This window comes from Zootoca vivipara, chromosome 12, assembly GCF_963506605.1.
Source record: "Zootoca vivipara chromosome 12, rZooViv1.1, whole genome shotgun sequence".
Classification (NCBI taxonomy): Eukaryota; Metazoa; Chordata; class Lepidosauria; order Squamata; family Lacertidae; genus Zootoca; species Zootoca vivipara.
Window position 1 is genome coordinate 36,242,994 of NC_083287.1, and position 19,907 is coordinate 36,262,900.

A 19,907-nucleotide genomic window follows, 5' to 3' on the forward strand; every position below is an offset into this window, starting at 1 on the left:
CCCTCTCGCGCCGCGCAGGAGCGATGCCTCTCTCTCTCCCCCTCCGCGCAGGCTGAGGGAGGGAGGGAGGGAGGGGCGCATGTGACCCGTCTCTGCTGGGAGACCAAACCCAGCGAGGCAGAGTCGCGCGGAGGCGCCCATCGGCTGCCAGGCAGCGCTGCCGGCTGCGAGGAGGAGCGCGAGGCAGCAGCAGGAGGCGCGGCGGCGGCGGCGGCGAGCTCTCTCTAGTTCCACCAGCCCGGCCTTTCCCTGCTCCTGCTGGTCTCTCGTCTTCCTCCGGGGAAGAGCATCGGCCGGGGCAGCTGGCTTCCGGCAGAGGAAGGAGGAGGGGGGAGCGGGGCTGCTGCGGCGGCTGCTGCGCCTTGATCGAGGCGAGCCCCATTGCCCAAGTGCGAGGCACCGGGTGCCTGGCGAAAGGGAAGCGAGCGAGCGCGCCGCTCCCGACTCCCCCGGCGGCCAAGCAGCCAAACTATTTCGCATCCAGCATCTGCCCGGGCGTTGCTTCGCCCTCTCCCTCGTGAGCAGCGAGCGAGAAATCACCTCGGCGTGGCTCCGACCAAGTTCCATCTCGGCGGGCGCTTCGGAGGCGCTTTCTTCCAGCCCCTTCGCCTGCTCTTACCCTTTCTTTGGCTTTGTTTTTAATTGGACAGCCGACGAGCCTCCTTTTTTTTCTTTTCTTTTTTTAAAAAAGAGACTCAAGCCTAATCTCAAGCAATCGCCTTAAGGCAATTGCGGGGAGGGAGGGGGGGAAATCGACTGGACCCGGCCTCCTTCAGGCTCCTCGGAGAGCCACCCTCGTCCCCGCTCCATCCCGTCCTCACGCAGGAAGAGCGAGAGGGCTTGTTTTGTCTCCGAAATCATTTTAAGACTCTGCCCCCTGGATTTCTCCACTGGATCGCTCGGCGGGGAGTCACGGCTTGGAGGAGTTTGTGAGGGAGGGAGGAGGGTCTGCGAGGAGAACGCATGTGTGGTGGGGACACTCCCAGAGAAAGGGCTCTGGTTTTGTTTTGTTTTGTTTTGGGAAAGGATCGCCGTCGGCTCTGAAGCCGGCCGCCCCTCCTCCCTTTGAGATCGGCTCAGGGTTAGCGAGTTACTTGGTGGGGATCACACACACGCACGCGCGCGCTTTTCGGCGACTTTGGTACTTAGTGGTCGGCTCTGATTTCGGTTTCGCTTGTTCACACACCCGCCCGCGGGGAAACGCACTCACGCCCTTTGACACCCTTCTTTCCTCGTTATTATGCCGTTGGACTAAGATCGCCTTTTGGCTTCGCAGGCTGGAAAAACAAAAAGGCGGCGGTGGCGACAGTCGGGATACGTCGGCGCCTCTCCTGCCCGGCTCAATGAAATCGGATCGGAATAAAAAGTGACTTTCCTCCACCCCGGATTTAAAGGGAAGGAAGGGGGAGGGAGGCGCGCGAATCTTTCCTCCTGAGAGCTGCTGCTGCTGCTTTTTTCGCTCCCCGAAGCTGCGCACCGAGAGTCCAGCGGGAGGCGGACCGGCGAGCGCGCAGCCCGCGAGGCGCTATGGCGAAGCTAGGGGGAGCCCAGGTGGCGGCGGCGGCGGGAGTGCTGTTACTTTTGCAGTGCTTGGCGGACAGGCTCCAGCTCATCGGCGCCCTGAAGTCGAAGCAGAGTAACGGTAAGGAAGGGAGAGGAGGCTGGCCTGGACGGTGTGGGGGCTCGTGTGTGTGCACGCGCGCGCGCGCGCGCTGGTGGGCAGAGTTAAGCAAAGTGGCAAAGTTCATCGTCGCGCTTGAAGTTTTGCACGGACGACCACCGCAACACTGGGGGGCTGGCTCTTCCTCATCCAGGCGAAGTGATAACTGTAGATTTGCCAGGACTAAGTAGGGTTAAATATCTTTGGCGTGAGAGGATCGCGCCTTACTGAGGAGATGACCCATCTCTCTGAGCCCTGAGGTTTAGTTTTATGCTAGGTGGAGGCTTTGAAGCATGTGCAGAGTTTCTTTTTCTTGCCCTGGGTGACTGCAACCAGTTTCCACCTGTAGGGCCAAAATCCACCCCCCCCCCCAAAAAAATTGTTTCTGGAACAAATGATGTTCCAGGCCTGACTGAGAGTCTGACTAATTGACATCCATTATCATCAGTTGGCAGGTCGTCAGATTCTTAATCCCACGGTTGTGGGTTTGAACCCCACCTTGGATTATTAGATAACCTTCACTGCACTTGCCACTGTTTGCACAGCATAGCGTACCTTGCTTGTTGCTCCTCCTCCTGGCCCATGCTTGCCTGAATGATGGAATTTAGTATTGTCCCCCAAGGGTGTAATGTGGAGGGCAGACATGGGTTTGTGTGTCAAGAATCCTTCCCGTAGATGAGGGATGTGGGATGGTAAGGTCTTCAGGGCACCTTCTCTGGGTGATTTTAATGATGTGTTGGGTTAATCTGGTTCCTCCAAACTCTTATGAAAGAGCTGTTTGCCATGCCCGCTAAAAATGTCATAGCTGGAGCAACTTCTGCCACTGTTCTGGAATGAGGTGAGACATAGACACCTGTTGAATTCCTGTCTGCTTGAGTTCTTAGGCACATAGCTCAGGGTCAGCTGCTGGCAGACTTTGCCGTGAGGTGAAGGAAAATCTCAACAGACTCCAAAGAGGAGTACAGAATCTTGAGTGGATTCCACCTGTTTCTGAGGGAGCAGGTAACCTGTCCTGGCTGCAGACCTTTGCTTCCTGTTTCAGCAGAAAGTGCCTTGGCATCTTCACCTGTAAACCAGCCTGCCTATCCAGAATGGGCAATCCGACCTCTCCTTGTGAATGGGGTTGCTGAATACTGTGTGCCTCTAATCTATTTATGAAAGTAGAAGTTTAGCTGATGAAGTTTTGCCCACCTTGTGTGCTTGGGGCAGCCACATTCATTCTATCCTCTCCTTGCCATACAGCTACTACAGGCACATGGAAACCTTGCCAGAAAAAAAAAACATATCCTTGCATCAAGAATGTAGAATGTGAAGTGTTAACATTTGTGCACTTAAAAAGCAGCTTTACCATTTCATTGGGACTCTCCCATTTCCATCTCCATATGTAATAAAAACAGAGGCACCAGTGGTCCTTTGCCTTCTTTTATCTGTGCATTGGATGGTGGGGGAGAGTGGATTCCAGAACCTCTGTTTTTCCCTCCTCTATTAAGCCCCACACTTTTATTTAAGTGCTAATCTGTTCTTTTCTGCCCTTCTTTATGTGAGAAGATGGTTCCTGCTCAAAGTAGCAGCTAGCATCTATTCCTTCTGTTCTGTTTCCTGTTCTTACAAGGGTGCAAACAAAAAATTTATTGACTGGTGTGAATATGTAATGGTGGTGGTGTTGCTTTTCCTTAAGGAGTGAACCCAGGTTTCACATTCTTCTCAGATATAGCAATATTGTTTCCTGTCCTTTCATTTCCTTCTGTTAAGATGGTAGGGAAATTGGGGGGGGGGAGGAAAGAGGTCTGCAAGAGGGCTAGATCAAAGGCTTTGTGCTATTAAGGTTTGTTCACGCAGTTGGGGGAGGTGGTGTGCATTCTATGGCATAATGCCGCCCCCCCTATTTTCCACAAATCCAGTGCATATTTGCTCAGCAGCAAATCTCACTGAGTTCAGTGGGACTTACTCTGAAGTGTTTGTAGGTTTGTAGCATTAGTCTGTCACAGGGGGGGGGGAAGCAGCAAAGGGGATTGTGGCATATTGAAAGCTAAGAATTTATGGTGGCATAAGTTTTTGTGGAGTTGCCCTCACTGTTAGATGTGTTTGGCAGGTTGCACCTATGAGTGTGTGCACACACGCGCACCAGTGTGCAGAGAGGGAAAGCACCGTAGAAGCAAAAGGGCATGAAATCCAAAAACTCCAGAAGGCCTGTGGCATATCAGAATAGTGACTATTCATAGCAAGCCTGGGTTTTGGTCAAGACCTGAATGAGAATAGAATCAACTTTTCCAATAAGGTCTTTCCCCACCATATTGCACTGGGGCCTCCAGTTGGAAGGATTTTGAGGAGGGATGGAGAATGGTGAGTTTTCTCAACATTGCTGCTTCGGATTTCAAACGTGGGTCCATTTATCTGTAGAGACTGAACGGTTCATCCTGTGTAGACACCAGAAGGCTGTCGCTGTTGATGAGTGATGTTGTGTGCAATGTTGGAGGGTGTCCAAGTGAGTGAGCTCCTGGTGGTATGGTGGATGCTGTTGCTGCTATAATTATGTGGCCTTTTTATGTGGCATCTGTTAACATTGACATCTAGGTGCTCAGGTTGTTTTACCTTAAGAAGAATCATTATACATAGTTGTTACACTGTGTCATCCTAACCTACACAGAGTGCATACTGAACCTTATAATCAGGCCAAACTGTGAGAGTGTACATATCCTATTCATTTACCTAAGGCTAATATGAAATAACCACCGTATCTCGATTGTACACAATTATTAGCGCTGTTTAAGAGTTGCACAGCGCAGCAGCCGTAAGTGGGGCTGAGGGGAATCAATCTTGGTTGTGAGTACAAAGCAGTGATTAAAGCGTATTAGGGCTTACATAATTTTAAAGTGCTTCTGAATATCAGCTTTCCATCAGATTGTCTTAAAGAAGAATCCCTCTTTGCTCCTTAAGAGTGTTTGCCTTCTGCAAGCTAATATTTGCCCAAAGACAGCTGGCTAAGGGGCCAGAGGATGGTCTGTGGGCACATGAGGATGCTTTCACATTGTTAAAACTAAGCTGGTCTCAGCCAGGTCAATATCTGAATGGGGGTTGCCAGGGAGCCTCATGAACTTACACACACACACACACACACACACACACACACACACACACAGGGTCTCCTGCAGATGCCATCTTTTCAGGAAGTCTGTTAACCATCACATTGGAAGTCGGTTAAACATGTTTTAGTGTGGCAGGACCTAACCATCGGCACTCTCTCCTGTTGAAGACCTTCCTCTTCCAAGCATAGCTGCCAAGTTTTCCCTTTTCTCACGAGGAAGCCTATTCAGCATAAGGGAATTTCCCTTAAAAAAGGGATAACTTGGCAGCTATGCTTCCAATAAGTCTTTGAAGTGGAGAATTGCATCTCACTCTTTATTTGTATTGGCTTAGAAATTATATTTATGTTTGATTATTGATACTTTATGGGAAGAGATTCATAAATGAAAATTTAAAAACACATGAATACCTATGAAGGATGGTTGCCATTGATATTTCCAGTACGGAGGTTACAGAGGCTGGAGGTTAGTGAGCTGGGCAAGGCCACCTGGTAAATCCATTTCCTGGGATTTAAAGCCATCTCTCCTCTGACCAGTGTCTTGCCACCTGTGGCATCGTCTATGTGTCTTTCACTGTAATCTCTTTCCCTTCCAACGCCACACTGAGTTCACATCAGAAAACCTCTCTCTGTTGGAGAGCAGTTTGAAGAGCAGCTGCCAGTCAGAGTAGATACCACTAGGCTATATGGACAGATAGTCTGACATGTATAAGGCAGCTGCCTTTAAAATCAGAGCATTTGGCTGGAAGGCCACAGAGAATAAGGAATCAACACATGTGTCTCCCTGTGTCAGATTCCTTCATCACAGTCTTTCCTGTTACTGCCCCTTTAACAAATTAATATCAGACAAAGCTCTGGGAACTAACGATATGTAAGATATAACCAGGCAAGAATTCCCATTTGCTAGGTGAGTAGATGCTATGGAGTAATTGACACCTGTAAAAAGCAGACTAATGAGCCTGAAAAACCTTGGTGGCCCTGTGCCAGATTTGGCAGCCCAAAGATACCTTAGGAGGCCTAGGGGAGGGAGAAAGAGGTTGACAGGTAAACTTGGGAATTGCTAAATGACAAGTCACTATGCTGAGTGCTAATATACTAGGCGAGGCTAAGGAGAAAATGTAGAAGTCACATCCATATGATAATATGATGAACTGAAGTGGGTGGTGATGATCATTAAGTGAGAGTTTTAGCACTTAATGGGGCATCTGTGGCAGCATCTATGACGGAACAGATGTTATTGGACTCCAGCTCCCATCAGCCCCAGCCAGCATGGCTAATGGTCAGGGGTGATGGAAACTGGAGTCCAACAACATATGGAGAATCACAGGTTTCCCATCCCAGCTTCAGCACTTGATAACTTAATAATGCTTTTCCTATGGTGGCTGATCAGTGATTATAACCAATCAATCAGTTTAAGAGAACACAGTTATTCTGCATCAGATATGGTCATTTAGCTCTTATAATTGTAAATGTAATAAGTTTAATAATATCTACCACCATAGCGGCACAGACTGACTTACTAATACCACTGATACTTATTCATTTAAGCGCTATTGATTTCTTCATACTGTGGGCCTTAATAGGTTAAGTAAAAAATATTTAAGCAGCAAAGGTTTAGACTGCTTCTTGATTGCATATCAGGATGGAGCCGCTATTCCCACAGAAATCAATGTCAAATCTTGTATTTTCTCCAGCAGTGCAGGATTGTCTCTCTAGACCCCTGCAACTCTAAATGTTGTGCCAGCCAGCATATCACTGCACAATGTAACATTGTGATTCAATAACACCTGAACAGCAGGGCGATATGCCAGGAGCAAGGCTTTACAAATAGTGGGTTCTGCCTTCCACAGAAGCACATGGGTTTTTCCATCCGGAAAAATGTAATCTTAAGGGTGACGGACGACAGAAGACAAGATGGTTGGACAGTGTTCTCGAAGCTACGAACATGAGTTTGACCAAACTGCGGGAGGCAGTGGAAGACAGGAGTGCCTGGCGTGCTATGGTCCATGGGGTCACGAAGAGTCGGACACGACTAAACGACTAAACAAAAACAAGGGTGGCATGCACATTTATACAGTACCTGCATGTTCACCAAGGAATGAATGGGGGAAAGCCACAGTGGTAAGGTACATGCTTTACATGCAAGTGGTCCCAGGTTCAGTTGCTAATATTTTTAGTTAAAAGGGTACCCAGGATGCAGAGCCTCTGTTTGTGGCTTTAGATCAGTGGTAACCAATGTGATATATTTCAGATGTTGCTGGACTACAATTCTGATCTTTGACCCTGTTGCCTGGGATTGATGGGAGTTGGTCCCACAACAACTGGAGAGCACCACATTGCTTCTGAGAAAATCTGGCAGGGGTAGCCAACACCGTGACCTCCAGGTGTTGTTGGACTCTAGCTCCCATCAACCCTAGCCAGCATGTCCAATGGTCAGGGATGATGGGAATTGTAGTCCAACATACTCCTGAAGTAGGCAGTACTGGGTCAGACAGGCCAATGACTTGCATAAGGCATGTTCATATGTTCAATATTCAGTTCCCCATTAATTTACTTTTAGTTTGAAATGTGTACGCTGGCCACAATCCAGCTTAGCATAAGCCCATTAAAATGAATGGGGGGGCATTATAAACACAGACTAATCTCTCAAATCTATATATCCTGTTTTTTGACCCTTCCCCCATGCCATTTTGGATATTATTTGGGCTGTTTTCATGTGGCTGTAGATTTGTGAAGAAGGCGTCAACAGCATGCAGCATTCAAATTTGGTTTGGAAAACAGAAGCTTTGTAATTGCGCCAGGAACAATTGAAAGAAATTGGGGGTGGGGGTGGAGTCGTGATGGTACCGTAGAAGCAAGCTGACTGGATGCTGCCAGGCTCTCTAGTAAAATCCTGTAAATTGCAGGGTCAGGACTCTGGCTTCGGTTGGTTGAGATTAACACTCTCCAAACCATGGGGTATGTTGCTCTGATATCACACAATTTTATGCCTGAAATGTCAGAGAGTCTGTGGAGGTTTTGTGACACCAGAGCAACATAAGCCCCCCCCTCCCCCCGCAATTTCCTTACTTTGTTTGTGACTGCATTTCCACGTAACACTAAAGTGAGGTTGCACACTATGTGGGCAACGCACAAGGAACCCAAGCAGTGAGTCCGGATGGTGTGCTTCTTCTCCGGTGGAGATTAGGCATGCTGAGTTTTAGTGTTGTATGATCCAGAGGTCCTGGCTTGCAATGGATTCCGGTTAGTTAAAGAAGTCAGCTTCATAACCCCTGGTTGTCCAGGATTCTTTGTTCATGTGAAACAGGTCATCATTCTTTGAAACAGGAGGGGAAGTGTGCGAGCCCAACACTTTGGCTGGGGTTGCTATAGCTTGTCCATGTAGCACAAAACTATGGATCTGTGTTACATGATCATTGCTGCTAGCGATTTTGAATAGAATCATAGAATTGCAGAGTTGTAAGGAACCCCAATAATGATCTAGTCCAACCCCCTGCAATGCAGGAATCTCAACACACGGGTCTCCCTTTCAATTTGAAACCAGACCGAACCCTGCTCAGCTTTGCAAATATGCTAACCGCGAGGGACAATGGTTAAGCACCCTCTTTCACCTCTGCACTCTGCTTTAAATCCCACTCCTCTCAAATCACCTGAATAACCCCCCTCAAAAAAAAAATCGGGGCATTTTTATATGCACTAGTATTTAAAAATGGCAGGAGCTGGGACCCAGGTGGCGCTGTGGGCTAAACCACTGAGCCTAGGGTTTGCTGATCAGAAGGTCGGCGGTTCGAATCCCTGTGACGGGGTGAGCTCCCGTTGCTCAGTCCCAGCTCCTGCCAACCTAGCAGTTCGAAAGCACATCAAAATGCAAGTAGATAAATAGGAACCGCTATAGCGGGAAGGTAAACGGCGTTTCCATGTGCTGCTCTGGTTTGCCAGAAGCGGCTTTGTCATGCTGGCCACATGACCTGGAAGCTATACGCCGGCTCCCTCGGCCAATAATGCGAGATGAGCGCGCAACCCCAGAGTCAGTCACGACTGGACCTCATGGTCAGGGGTCCCTTTACCTTTACCATATATCATATAGTTTGCTCCTTATATAACTGTGCCATGGTTTTCTGTAGTTTTTCTTCTTCAGAGAGACAGAATTTGTTCTTCTTCAGCTTTTGCTGTTATTAGCCTTTCTGTGTTGTGTTTGTAACACAAAATGAATCTTCCTTGTAGATCAAGCTGTGAACTGTTACCATTATTAACCAGGATCTGGTTGTGAAAACTGTGTGAATAAATTTAGCCTGCAGCTACTTTGCGATCCCCTCTGTGCACTTGAGCATTATTAGCCTGCTTTGCCAAGCTATTCAATTTATAAGATTTTCCATGTTAAGGTTTATCATGGATGCTTTGGCCTTGGCAGCTGCAGGAACTGAGAGAGGTGGAAGTTGGGCCACCAAAAGGTTTCGCTTTACCTGCTTTGCACCAGCGAGACTAAACGCTAAGCAATTTAAACTGGATGAAGTGTTTGTTTGGAAGCGAAGCCAGCAATTTAGACTCCCAGTTGTTCTGAGGTTTTAGGAAAAATGCTGAAGTTTTTCCAGAAAGAGAGCTTTTAAGAATGCTCTAGTTTCCACATTTGTGCACTGCCTTAACAAACCACATATGTGCCTGGGTGTGAACCATATATCGTGCACTCCCCACCCCCAATACTGAGGTTTATATCTATTAAAGCTACAGGTTTACAATTTTAATTAAATAAGAAAAGTCACAGTCCATGGTGCCTGGTAACATTTTGACTTAGTAGGGCTGCAACTTTTTCCTCGCTGCTGTTTTTATCACAAGAAGATATGTACATCACTTATTTAGGAATGGGTGTCATTATGCATGTGCAGAGTACTAATGTTTCTTCACCAAAGAAAGCCAATTATTTTCTATACATCTATGGACAAGGGAAGAGCTCCCATGTAAGAGGGCCTAACCATGACTTTCTGACAAGATTGACTTTGTACCTCTTGTTTAGCAATTAAGCAATACCACATGACATCTGGTTTTGAATTCTAGTGTTGATTATTACACCTTTGTGTCCACTGTCAATAAAACAAAACAAAACCAAAACAAAACAAAACAACCCACCACATGGAAACTTTTAAAATGTGACAAATATTTGCTTCCAGTTCCATGCAGTTTTCCTCCACTTCATTGTCCAAAACACTTCCCCCTCTAAATTAAAGGAGCAAAGTATTCCAACCAACAGACAAAAATGATTATTTCTTTTGATCCAGGGCACATCAGCATCACTCTGTTTTGAAAATGTGAAGTAATAGCCGCTGTTTATCTGCATGCTACACCATCACAATCAGCCTCTTATTGCTGAGGTCAGGAAGGATATCTTCCAGGTTTGGGGAAGGATATGGAGTCAGTCAATATGATATCAAGGCAGGCATAGAGCCCAAAAAAGTTCATTTTAGAAATTCACTGACAAGCTCACAAACAAGCATGCAGGAAATAATAGCAACAACATTTCCCTTCATCTTGCATCTTGCACTCTATCTCTCTCTCTCTTCCCCCCTTTGCCCCGCCACAAAACAAATACTAAATTAAATGAAAAAAGCTCCTCAAACAGAAACACTCCCTTAAACGCACAGTGCCTTGGAACATAACCCCTGCATAAATGGAAACACTCCACTTCCCCCCTGCTCTGCCCTGTTCTGCTTCACCCTGCCCCTATTCCACCCTTTTAGGGACATCTTTTATAAAGTTTCCAGGTCACTTACAATGTGTGTGTGTGTGTGTGTGTGTGTGTGTGTGTGTGTGTGTGATCGCTTACGTATTGGTCACACCTAAAATGGGGGTTGCCTATATGTCATTAATCTTTTTTTAAAAAAAAACCTAAATAAATGTGAAACTTCACTTTGAATGTGTGAGATTCATGCCATTATATTGATTTTAACTACACTCAATCAGTGGCAGCCATTCTTGTATTCCAGACCTTGTGCCTGCTGATCTTGTCACCATAGATAAGCTACTGTGTGTGTGTGTTTCGTTCCAAAAAAATGGAAGGTAGCCAGTTGTTTTGTCTCAATAATGTATGCTAGAACTGTGCTATAATTTATAGGCGCTAAAATCAGAATGGTTCCAAGAAAGGCTGTTTTGACAGTGAGCAGAATAATTCAGCCATAAGATAACTGCTAGACAGATTTTAATAATTCCACTGTAGGCATTCCTTACTTGGCTGTGTAGACTCATGTCATTGGAGCTTAAGATGAAGTTTGCTGTTTTGAAACTGATGAACAGAAGTCAAAGAAAGGAAGGATTTAGCGGCACAATCCCAGACGTGCCTACTCAAAAATAAGTCTCAGTTGGGTTTATTCCCAGGAAACAGTATAGGATTGTACCAAAGCATAGGAATCCAATGTTTACATGAACCAATTTTATTTTTACGTTAGAACTGTAGGGATTGGACTTTATTTTGGGAAGGTGTATGCTGTAAAAAATATGTGCAGTTTATAATATAAAGCAGGGATGTGGCCAGCTTCTGCATTTTCTGAGTCACTCTACTCCAGGCAAGTGAACTGGAGGTTGGGGCAGAAGTGTATCGTGCCAAATACACTCAGCCCATCATGGATAGCTGTGCTCCTTAATACAGCTGCTGCCATTCAGTATTCAGGGTTTCCCAGCAATAGAGCTCAGAGACACAGTGGCTACATTCACACATGTCGCAAAACCATGGTTTAGTGTTACAAGGATGACGCTATGTCTGAGCCCTGGGCTCATGTATTTCCTCATCTTCTCCAGTGCATCTGTGAAGAGACTGAAATTCCCCACTTCTGTTTTTGCTTAACCAGCTTAGTGTTAAGTCTAAAACAAGCTAGCTTCATAAACCAGTTTTTGAAGTTGCCTTGTTTTAGAGTAAACCATAGTTAAGACTTATCACAGTTTGGCCAGACATTGCTTAGCTATGGTTAGTCAAAACGGAAGTAGAAGCTTCTGGAAGCTCATGAGCCTTAAGGTCTGTATAGGCTTGTAATTCTAAAGAATGATTTAGCATTATGTGCATGTGGAGTTACTGTATCTGAATATATATGCTCTATAGCTGTGAAACCCTGAAAACTGAATGGTTGCATTTGTGATGAGCTAAGTTTATTTGGAAAGATGTGTCTCTGGTCCTAGAGGTCTCTGCTCTGTCTGGAGAAGAGTGATCAACAGAATGCAGCCAGTGCTACATATTTTGTATGTACTGTATGTGTTGCATACACAATTCAAAAGAAGTGTAACATTATAGCGTGGAAATACTGTATCTGTTTCTAACAACTTCAATTTCCCTCTCCTTTTCCTTATGAACAAAACTGGACACATATTTTTACCATACCCGCATTAAAATTTGATAGACCTGCTAGAGGCTGTATAAAAATTATCCAGAACTCAGATCTGGATAGGATCCATGCTATGTCAGTTTCTCATATATAGTAAGACCCTCTCATTTTGTTGTGTTGCCTTTTGAGGTGATGCATTATTTTTTGTAAACGAAATATGGTTGCTATGGTTTAATTTCAGCTGGTGCTGATACAGATCTTATATTTTATATCTTTAGGTAAAGGTAAAGGGACCCCTGACCATTAGGTCCAGTCGTGACCGACTCTGGGGTTGCGCGCTCATCTTGCATTATTGGCCGAGGGAGCCGGCATACAGCTTCCAGGTCATGTGGCCAGCATGACAAAGCCGCTTCTGGCAAACCAGAGCAGCACATGGAAACGCCATTTACCTTCCCCCTTGGAGCGGTACCTATTTATCTACCGTACTTGCACTTTGACGTGCTTTCAAACTGCTAGGTTGGCAGGAGCTGGGACCGAGCAACAGGAGCTCACCCCATCACAGGTATTCGAACCACCGACCTTCTGATCGCCAAGCCCTAGGCTCTGTGGTTTAACCCACAGTGCCACCTGCGTCCCTATTTTATCTTTATGTGTGTGTAATACACATACACATGAGAAACACCGATATATTTCTGCTGTAGTAATCCCACTTTTTGAAAGCAGTCTTTTAAGTTTGTGGGTAGCATTTTTTTTTTAACCTGAAAGCATTTTTTTTAACCTGAAAGCATTTCTAATGTGTTGGTGCTTAGGAATCTGAACATCATTTTATGCCTAGAAAGCCAATTATCAGTGAAAAAGGAATATTTTAGTTTGGGTTGAGCAATCACTGTTTTTGATTGCAGCCTGGATGACAATAATCTGACGGGAGCATTCACACAACACACAATATTTGTACTGCTGCTCATTCAGTTTATATGTAACTTAAATCTGAGCACATAGGTTTCCTCCATTTGGTACTCATAATAATAATAATAATAATAATAATAATAATAATAATAATAATAATATATTATTTATACCCCGCCCATCTGGCTGGGCTTCCCCTGCCACTCTGGATGGCTTCCAACAAACATTAAAATACATCAAATATCACAGATTAAAAACTTCCCTAAACAGGACTGCCTTTAGGTATTTTCTAAATGTCAGGTAGTTGTTTATCTCTCTGACCTCTCAGTATGGCAGCTTGGATGCTAATGAAATCCTCTAGTATATAGGTATGTAGTTGCCCGGACATCTGTTCCTTTGTTTCCAGGAAGCCCATTGCCATGAAACCCTTGCTAATTACTGCTTATATCCTTTACTTATAATTGATCACAGCGCAGTACAGGATTCAGTTCACCGATTTCTCAGATCGATAGTATTCTGCTGCCACCTTTATTTTATTCCCCCCTGTAAAAAATAATAATTTTTGTTTGTTTGTAACTCTCTTGTAAAATTTATGGTTGAAGCTTTACAGTTTGTTTACGAGGCTATCAGTCATGCAGATCTTGAATGCACAAGCTGACATGTGGAGCTCTCTTCAGTTCTGCCATACCACAGTCGGGAAATGGCGATTAGGCCGATAATTGTGGCGTCTGTTAACATACAGGAGTTTCAAATTAAGCTGGGCTTGATTCTTGACAGGGTCAAGGTGTTAGCCGTTGAATTACGTGTGTGTGTGTGTTCCATGCTTGAATCAAGTATTTGTTGGTACTTAATAGCCTGGAACCTCTTTGAGGACAGCTCTGTTGTATTGCTGGCCCATCCCTTGACTTGTTTGCACTGTCAGGGCATTTACCCGTATGCTTGGCATCACAAGTGGGGAGAGTGCTGTTTGCATTCTAAGTCTGCTTGAGGCATCCCCCAGGCATCTGATTGGCCACTGTGAGAACAGGATCCTGAACTAGATAGGCCTTTGGCTCTTATGCTTTTAAATGAAGGACAGCAATAACTTAGAAGCAGACCTGGGACAGGGGCAGTCAGGTATACTTGTCCCAGTCCTCAGAGGGCTAAGCCAGGAGCCAGGGGTTGTGTGTGTGTGTGTGTGTGTGTGTGTGTGTGTGTGTGTGTGTGTGTAAGCCATTAATAATATCCCTTTGTCAGATTGATGTTAAAGCATCCCTGCATTACGAAGCACCTTTAATACTGCTGAAGGCAACATGACTGCTTGTGAAGAGCATTTCAAAACGCTTGTTGGTTTTTATTTTATTTTTCCTTTGTTGCTGCTTCATACAAATAAGTTTGTCACAGGATGAGGGGAGTGAACAGCTCGTCTCTTTCTAAGCGGCAAAGCCTGGATTTCCTGACACGTTTCTTATTCAAGCTTGCTGCTTACCGGTAGTTAATGTGGGATCCATTAGGGAACTAAATTAAGAGAGCAGGCTGCCAGATTGCAGCTGCCATAAACATAATAGATTAATAGTTTGTTTGCAGTTCAAAAATTTATGGACTGGAAGCCCAGCATCCGACTTACTGTAGTATACAGCCTGACCTCAGTCCCAGGGCAATATATTACTAGCTCAGACTCAGATATACAGTGGCTGTGTTCAGGTGATTGTGGATTGGCAGAACAAGTTGAGAGATGAATAAGACAACATTTGCACCGTACATTTAAGGCACTTTAACAGTCAAGGTCCCTCAAATTCTTGTGGGAGCTGTAGTTGTTAAGGGTGATCAGAGCTGGTAAAGGTAAAGGGACCCCTGACCATTAGGTCCAGTCGTGACCGACTCTGGGGTTGCGGTGCTCATTTCACTTTATTGGCCGAGGGAGCCGGCGTACAGCTTCCAGGTCATGTAGCCAGCATGACAAAGCCGCTTCTGGCAAACCAGAGCAGTGCACAGAAATGCCGTTTACCTTACCTATTTATCTACTTGCACTTTGACGTGCTTTCGAACTGCTAGGTTGGCAGGAGCAGGGACCAAGCAATGGGAGCTCACCCTGTTGCGGGGATTCGAACCGCCGACCTTCTGATCGGCAAGCCCAAGAGGCTCTGTGGTTTAACCCATAGCGCCACCCGCGTCCCTCAGAGCTGTTAGGGAACCTCATACTCCCCTCACGAAGCTACATTTCCCAGAGTTCCCTAGGAAGGATTGCTTGCTAAACCACTCAGAGAACTGTCACTTTATGCGGGGAATATGGGATCTCTTAACATATCCCAGCACTGTTAACAAATGACAGTTCCTAGGCCTTTTGGTGGGAAGCCATGACTGGTAAAGTGGTATAATGATGCTTTCCCCCACCCCCCATTGCCATTATGACAGAACAAGTGAGGCGTTCCTGGTGAGTTCCAGTACTTATTTTTTCTAGAAAAACAGCACTGTTTAAATGTGTAGTGTGGATGTGCCCTAAGTCTTTGCCACCTGGATGCAGTCCTGTTTTTCCTCCCTTTGCACGAGCTACATGAGTCTCTAATAAGCCATCCATATTTCATCCAACTGGGGTAACTATGGTTACCAGCTTCAGATACAAGCCAGGATATTAAACTATGGTTTGAAGTTGGTTTAATATCCTGCCTTGTTCCGAAGCTGATACCCATAGTGTCAGAGGTTGTTACGGCTACTCTTGAGTAACGACTCTCCACATACTTGTCTTGAACAGAGTCTTTATTGGTGCACGTTATTTACAGTGTAGTGAGCTGTCGGTTTCATGTCCTCTCATTCCGTTTCAGAATCCGGCACTGCCCCTTTTCACGACTTTGACCAACATAACAGCCTCAGGACAGTGAATCTCCTCCCCTTTCTCCTCCTCCTTAATTCCGGTGCTGGGGGAAAGGGTCTACACTCTGTCTTTTCCCTGTCCCCCCTTTCCGCCTCTCTCTTTTCCCGCCTGTGGAGCAGGGGCTCTCCCATGCTCCCGGAGACCTGGCACTCTCTCTCCGCTTCCTGACTGGCCCCTTCAGACCCCGTGCTTTCATGGCTGCTTGGGGACGAACTGCTCCTGATGAGGGGGGGGGTTCTCTGTAATCTCTCCCCCTTACACATAGTTTCCTGGTTTGGCTGAAATATGAAACTCTTAACTAATTAGAGACTTTCTGGTTTAATCATAGCTTGTACAAAGGTAGAAGCAAAAGGAGTAAAGACTAATATGCGTCTTGTCTTATTAAGCAGATATGATAATCTGTTCCGTGTCAATGTATCAGTTGTAGCACCTTATTGATTTTTTTTTAAAGAAAGTAAAATAAGACCTATCCATCAAAAGGGAGGCAGGAAATACAAAAATAAACTTATTCGGATTTAATCACATTTGAGAATAACAAGACCAGCTGAATAATAACAAGGATTATATTAAATAATATATAATAATTCTTGATAAATTCTTCAGGTTTAAATCCTTTTCTGTTACACAATACATATATTCATACATAATTTTATTTGTATGCCACCTTTCCACAGTTAAAGGCATGCTCAATGCAGCTTACAACATTAAAAAAATACATACCGTAACTACAAATATAACAAAATTAGTCATGAACAATAAATAAAACTACACAACCAAATAAAAAAGTTACACATAAATCATAATAAGATAATCATAAAAAGTTACACATAAATCATAAGAAGATCTAAAATAAAGATACTAAAAATCAATATCAAGAACAGCAACAACCACCCCAACAAAAACCACTAAGCAGTACCCCAGTCTAAGAGTCTGTTCAGCAGCCTCAGCTTTTGTAGTTGGAGTCAGTCAGGGCCCCACCCTCCCAGGCCAGGTGGGAAAAAGCCTGCAAGGCAGGGAGCGGGTCTTCCAGTGTTTCATTACTATTATTTCCTGGAACGTTTCCCCAATATTTTCTCACCCTTATATTGTTGCATAATATCTGACTTATAAGAAAAATATAATAGCTTCATCATGCCACAGTTCACTTGCCCAAACCCTGCATTCATTGGCTAATCTTAACTGTAGTTTGTAGAAACAGAAAATATGTATATTGCAAACTTTGAAGTAACTTGTTTCAAACAAACCCTATTTAAGATTAACCACAGTTTGCTGGGTTTGGATGAAATGACAATCTCTAGTTAGTTAAAAAATAGAATGGAAAGTTTTTGATCTCCTTCTCGAGGACAGGGGAGGGGGAAGTGTGTGTGAGCCTGAGACTTGATGCCATTTGTTCGCAACACAATAAACTATGATTCATGGCGATGTCTGAATGAAATAATCAGGACCAGCCGTAGATTTATTCCTGCACGTTTCTTTTTCTTAAAGACAGCAGTTCTTTTCAGATCCCCTTTTCATAATTGCTTAGTTGATGTCATTTCCATCAAGATTACATATATTTTGGACAGCATGCTCTTGCAATAATTCAAATTCAGAACCCTTCTCTTAATAGCCTAGATCTGATGTCTCTTGTCTCAATTTTCATCAAGATTACATATATTTTAAACAGCAGGCCCTTGTAATACTTCATGTTCACAACGTATTATTCAGATTACGTTAACAACGTATTATTAATACCATGAGATCCTTGAATTTCAGTCGTCAGCTTTCTTATTTGTAGCTCTTGGGAAAAGAGACGAGGTGGTTATGCCTATCTTATCTCTTACCTAATTAAATATAATAAGTTGTTCATCATTTTAAAAATTCTATAAAATAAATGATCTTGCCAGCTATAAAATCATGACTCTTCTAGTCACTTTGAAGTCTTTGTCATAAAAGATGGTTGTTAGCAGAGATATTAGGGTGGGGGAAATCCCTGTATTCATTCCAGACAGATAAAACAGCTAGGATTACCTCATTTGACTGGGCTGGGGGGTTTGGCCCTATTCTGGTTTTGCAAACATATCCAGCTAGATAACAGCTTAACTATACTACCCAGTCTTTTCCAGTGCCTAACAAGCCTGATCACTGTGAGTAATTTACTGCTGCTTCCATTGCCTCCTCCTTTGTACCTCACGACTTTCCCAGACTCCTTCTCAATGGTCCATTGGTCTGTCTTGGTGTAAGGAGGTTTACTATGCTTTCAAGGGCATCATTTGAGATGAAGCCTCTGACATAACCCATGGGTGGGGGAAGTGTGGTCCTCCAGATGTTGTTGGACTCTCAGCCCCAGATGGCATGGTCAGTAACCAGGGGTGATAAGAGCTATAGTCCAGCAACATCTGGAGGGCTGCTGGTTCTTCAACCCTGACATACTGTTATCAAATAATAATAATAATAATAATAATAATAATAATAATAATAATAATTTATGCCCCACCCTCCCCGGCCAAAACCGGGCTCAGAGTGGCTAGCATCAAATGTATAACACATTAACACATGATTATAGTGGCACCCACCCTGTGGAATGCCCTCCCACTAGAGGTCAAAGAGAACAACAATTACCAGACCTTTAGAAGGCATCTCAAGGCAGCCCTGTTTAGGGAAGCTTTTAATGTTTGATTGATTTCTGTATTTTAGTGTTTTGTTGGAAGCCGCCCAGAGTGGCTGAGGGAACCCGACCACGTGGGCGGGGTATAAATAATATATTATTATTATTTATTATTATTATTATTAACATAAAATCAGGCAATCAATTAAAATACATCCTAAAATCAGATCAGGATCATAATAAAATCAGATGGCAACCCACAGATTAGGGTTGGGGACCTTAAATACTCACCAGGCCCAACTGTTTATGCTGAATTTAGATGAGCCTGTGAGAAAAATTGGGAGGCCACTTTCATGCAAGTTCTTATGAAAGGGGAGAGGGAGTCAGACTGAACCCCGACCAAAGGCCTGGTGGAACAACTCCGTCTTGGAGGCTCTGCGGAAAGATGTCAAATCCTACAGGGCCCTGGTCTCTTGTGACAGAGCGTTCCACCAGGCCGGGGCCACGTCCGAAAAGGCCTTGGCCCTGGTTGAGGCCAGTCTAATCTCCTTGAGGCTTGGGACCTCCAAGATGTTATTATTTGCGGACCGTAAGGTCCTCCGTGGGGCATACCAGGAGAGATTATCAAAGACAAAAGGCTCCAGCAAAAATGACTTTTAGTACTAAATACAAACCCAGAGACTTGTGCCAGCTTATGAGACTAACAGATTCATCGCCACATGAGCCCCACTGGACTAGAGCCCACTTTTGTGTATCTGACAAAGTCCACAGAAAGCTTCTCTGTCCCAATAAATCTGTTCTGCTCCTTAAGTTGCCACAAGACTATTGGTTGTTTTTGCCGCACAAGACTTAGCGCGGCTGCTCCTTAGTAATTTTATTAAGGGTTTATTCCATTTGTATTCATAGCCTTCCACTCCACAGGAAACCTAAACATGATTAATTTGAAAGCACAAGGCTACGCTGCTACAGTCTTCAGTAATGGCTGTGTTTAAAAAGTTCATGGAACACACTTCTAATAAGTAGTGCCATTAAATTTATGCAATATAATGCTAGAATTTATTCTGCCTTTTTAAAACAATACTTATTCTTCCTTAGTTATTCACAATGGGACACATTCAATAAATAAAGGAGTGTAAAGGCACTGTTGCCACACGCCTCAGCTGAGCAGCAAGAAGACTAATTTGAATATTCTTCCTTTGAATAATTATTATTGTAGCTTGTTTCTTCCTTTCAAGCTAAGACCATAATTTATGGGAGCTGAATTTTCAGGATATTGCCTCTAATTCTGCAAGTTGTAATTTGTTTCAGCTTCAAAGATTGTTTTGCCTGTGAAGGCAATAGCAAAGTCAGAGGTACAGCTTGTCCGTCGGTGTAAATCACCGTGGCTTTATAAAGGCCCGACTCATCCTTTGTGGGTAGACTATGGTCTAGATAAAACAATTACAGGTGTGTCTTGTATTACTTAGTATTGTTGAACAGCGACAACAAGCACCAGATGCTATTTTTCTAAATACTCC

The 19,907-nt window shown here is 44.4% G+C and overlaps 1 protein-coding gene across 1 annotated transcript in view; it reads left to right on the forward strand.

Annotated features, from left to right (window-relative positions):
* Window positions 1-201: 201 nt before the first annotated feature.
* Window positions 202-19,907, forward strand: part of PLXDC2 (plexin domain containing 2) — a 234,891-nt gene continuing 215,185 nt past the window's right edge. The window contains exon 1 of the mRNA XM_035130307.2: window positions 202-1,642. Coding sequence (XP_034986198.2) covers window positions 1,528-1,642 — 115 coding nt within the window. The 5' untranslated portion in view covers window positions 202-1,527. The remainder of the gene's footprint in view (window positions 1,643-19,907) is intronic.